The following is a 3,761-nucleotide window of genomic DNA, read 5'->3' on the forward strand; positions in this document are numbered from 1 at the left end:
ATCAGTTAAACGGTTTAAAAAGTCATTTATTTTATTTTTTTTAGTAATTTATCAAAAAATGTAAAAACGTTTGCTGCATGGTTGAAATACGCTACACGTATAAAAAAAATAATTTTTAACAGGAAAAAAAAAAAAACAAGTCGCGTCTAAGTCGCATTTTATTATTTCATTCAGAAATAGGCCTAATGCCGACACGAAATGTTTACAAACATTATAATAAACAATGTAAACATAGCTAGGCTATTTTAGTTCCCCTCACTCCACAACAAAGCCTTTCAATTACCAGTATTTAGAAAAGAACAAGAATTAAAAATATAAGAAGCTATAGCTAAACGACAAGCCAAAACGAATTAATTTAGGCTAAAACGAAACTGAAACCAGTTTCATTTTCTCTCATTCGACACAAAATGAAATGTTTCCGTATTCGCGATGTATTTGAATGCCAAAATATTATTTATTATGTAGTCTACTTCACTCGCGTTCCAATAGCCACGTAAAACAAAATGGTTTGCATAACATAATTCACGGCGGTGATAACGCTTAACAGCACAGATTTTACTACATATTTAAACTGAGCAGTGTGTTTTTTTCCATGTTTGACTGACTGTATTTTATTATGATAATGAGCAGGCTGCATTGTCAAGGTAGCAATGCTTAACTGTGTGCGCGCATGCGGCACCGGCACAGTCACTTGAATTTTTTCCTTCCAACAGTGGAAGAAACTACTCCTTTTAGTCAAAGATAATTTGGCTTAATTTACAAAAGCACAAAGATTTGTTTTTATTGTGAATGTACACAAATAAAGCAACCCTCTACATTGCGAGTAAATCACTCGCATATGCGACTAAATCTTCACTCTGGGTGACTAAATGATGTCTAATATTAGCCAATGGCTAATAAATTCTCAGATTTTACTCGCCAGTGTGTGAGTTGGAGGCTAAGTATAAGTTTAGCACAGATATATTTTCACTCGCCGAACACTCTCTGACTGAGCGCATCAGAGTTTCACTCTCCGCCAAGCGATCTGTGCTGTTTTTCAGTTCATCTGAATGGATGTGCAACGCACCTGTATTTGACGTACCGTGAACTCCAGTGTGAAGGCGCATGACTCGCCGTCGTTTTGTTTCACACACACGCAGAGAGAGAGAGAGAGAGAGAATTGACGCGCTACATGTAAACGATATTCTTTGTTGTATTTTGCTGTCAAAATAACGCCGTTCCTTTGGAATTCTTCAGCTTATAAGAACTGCCGGGTTCTCCGGTAGTGGGCGGCGCATTCAGTTGGCCGCACCGCAGCCATCTCGTCAATAAATGAGTACAAAACAGCGTTTCCAAGCACCTGTCGCTTACTGATTGTTTGGAATTATAAATATGAGCGTAGTTCGTCTGTTAATATCACATGCACTTTTTTGTTTGTTGTTTTTTTTAGTTTGTTACTCAGACACAGGCAGTGCGCAGCATGAGACAAAAACTAATATAGCCAAAACAACCACATAGCTTTCAACACAATCCCTAGATATTCAAAAGACAAGTACTGACCAAATGACACTTGCTTGCATTGATAGACATCTTTAAATAAAGCAGTTACACCTCCACCTCTCCTAACAGTCCTGCAAACACTCATGAAGGTAAAGTTAGGAGGGGCTGTTTCATTGAGGACCGTTGCACTGCAGCTGTCTTCTAGCCATGTTTCGTTTAGAAACATAAAATCCAGGTTGTTTGTGGTTATTAAGTCATTGATTAGAAATTATTTATTTTTTTAGTGAGCGAATGTTTAAAAATGCTAACTTGATGGCATTGCATTTTGTCTCAACAGCAATATTAGTTTGATGCATAACAGGCTGCAGATTAGATGAGTCAGCAGTACGGCTTGAGAAGGCCTTAGACTTTCTATCACGTGATAAAACAGAAATAGAGAAAGATACAGGCACACTGGGTTCCCGCTTGTTATGTAAACATTTGTGAATGTTGCTGCTATTATAGCGGGGACCCGACACATATCAAGAATTTTTAAATTTCACTGGCACTGTTTGGAAAAATAGTGATATCACAATAGAGAAGTGCAAACACAAGCACTGTTTTCTGACCTTGAGTCCGAAGGTGAAGATGGTCATGATGATTTTGAAGACGAGAGCCAGGCTGAGCTGCCACATGGCCGAGTAGACGCCGGGGGTGGCGGCGGCGTCCGATCCCTCGGAATACGCCTGACTGCCGTTCATCTGGCTGCGGTACTGGCAGAGCTGAGACGACTCCAGCGGCCCGCAGTCCGTGAACAGCTCTTTGATCAGCTCGCTGGTGTTCTGCCGCGTGTACGGGTTCGGGAACGCCACAATAGCAGTGATGGCAGCGACCGTGATCACCTCCAACACCGGATACTTACCTAAAAATCATGCTCATATAAAATGATCACAATATAAAAAAAACATAAAATAAAACGTCAACTAAATAAAATATATATAAAAAAATCTTAAAATTCATTTTATTTTCATTTTCGTAGTTGAAAATTAAAACTAAAGCTTGATAAAAAATTAATAAATAGAAACACTAACCAAGATTATGATTAACTAAAACCGAAACCATATAAAAATGCATTACTTAAAAACTTGAATTGAAAAAAAAAAAAAGCTAGTTACCAAGAGAACATTTCTCGTTTTTGTGTAGTTTAAATCCAAGTATAAACTAAAATAAATAAAACTGAATAAACTAAAAATAAAAACTTAAAAAACAAAGACATATTTTGAAAAACAAAAAGTTATAAAAATGACAACACAACAAAATTACAAAAAAAAAAAAGAATTACGTGAAAAAATATAAAAATTTAATTTAATTCAAGATATTAACAAAATCTATTTAAAACATTTGATAAAAACACAAATAAAAGACACTTTTTTTCAAATCTGTAATCTGTTAAAAACAAATAAAAATGTTAAATAAAAGAGAAACTTAAAAAAAATAATAATTTGATAAAATGTAAATAAAAAAATAAATATGTAATCCATTAAAACACATAACACACATAAAAGATACTCTTTTAAAAAATTGTGTGGCCATTAAATGGAAATAAATAAAATACATAAATCTGTAATAAACAAAGCAGAGAGACTACAGATAACGGATTTTATTTACATTTTATGGCCATTAAATAAAAAAGACCTTTTATTTGTGTTTTTACAATTTTATTTTTTTTGGTCATAAAATTTAAATAAACTGGCCACTAAATCTTAACAAAACCCTTAATAGTGTATTCTAGTGTTGTCAAAAGTACCAACGTTGGTACCAGTCGGTACTGCAACTTTAAAAACATCCATTTCCCGCTAACATCTGAGCGGATTCATAAACACCGCTTATTGGCCATAGTGTTCACGCGCTCAACAGATATGACCAGAACACTAACCCCGGGTTTCACAGACAAGGCTTAAGCCTAGTCCCAGACTAAAATGTAAGTCTAAGCTGTTTCAACTGAAAGAAACTTGCACTGACTGATCTTAAAATATATCAGTGCCTTTGTTTTGTCTCAAGATGCACATCAGTAATGCTTATTTATAAAAAATGACTTAAATGTCCTAATTGAACTATGGCCCAATCCTGGCTTAGTCTAAGCCCTGTCTGTGAATCCAGGCCATAGTGTCTGGGACTACAGTGATTTCTCCTTCCATACTGAGTTTTTGTTTTTGTTTTTCTTCTCCATCTTCACTATATATATATATATATATATATACATAAATCAACAATTTCTATTATATTTTTTATTGTATTTACAT

At 34.9% G+C, this 3,761-nt stretch overlaps 1 protein-coding gene across 1 annotated transcript in view; it reads right to left on the bottom strand.

Moving 5' to 3' along the window:
* Window positions 1–3,761, bottom strand: part of LOC107745150 (H(+)/Cl(-) exchange transporter 3-like) — a 71,106-nt gene that overhangs the window by 16,694 nt on the left and 50,651 nt on the right. The window contains 1 exon segment of the mRNA XM_016559000.1: window positions 2,088–2,388. Within this exon segment, the coding sequence (XP_016414486.1) occupies window positions 2,088–2,388 (301 nt within the window).

Source organism: Sinocyclocheilus rhinocerous, unplaced genomic scaffold, assembly GCF_001515625.1.
Source record: "Sinocyclocheilus rhinocerous isolate Xijiao unplaced genomic scaffold, SAMN03320098_v1.1 scaffold1153, whole genome shotgun sequence".
In the NCBI taxonomy this organism is placed as follows: domain Eukaryota; kingdom Metazoa; phylum Chordata; class Actinopteri; order Cypriniformes; family Cyprinidae; genus Sinocyclocheilus; species Sinocyclocheilus rhinocerous.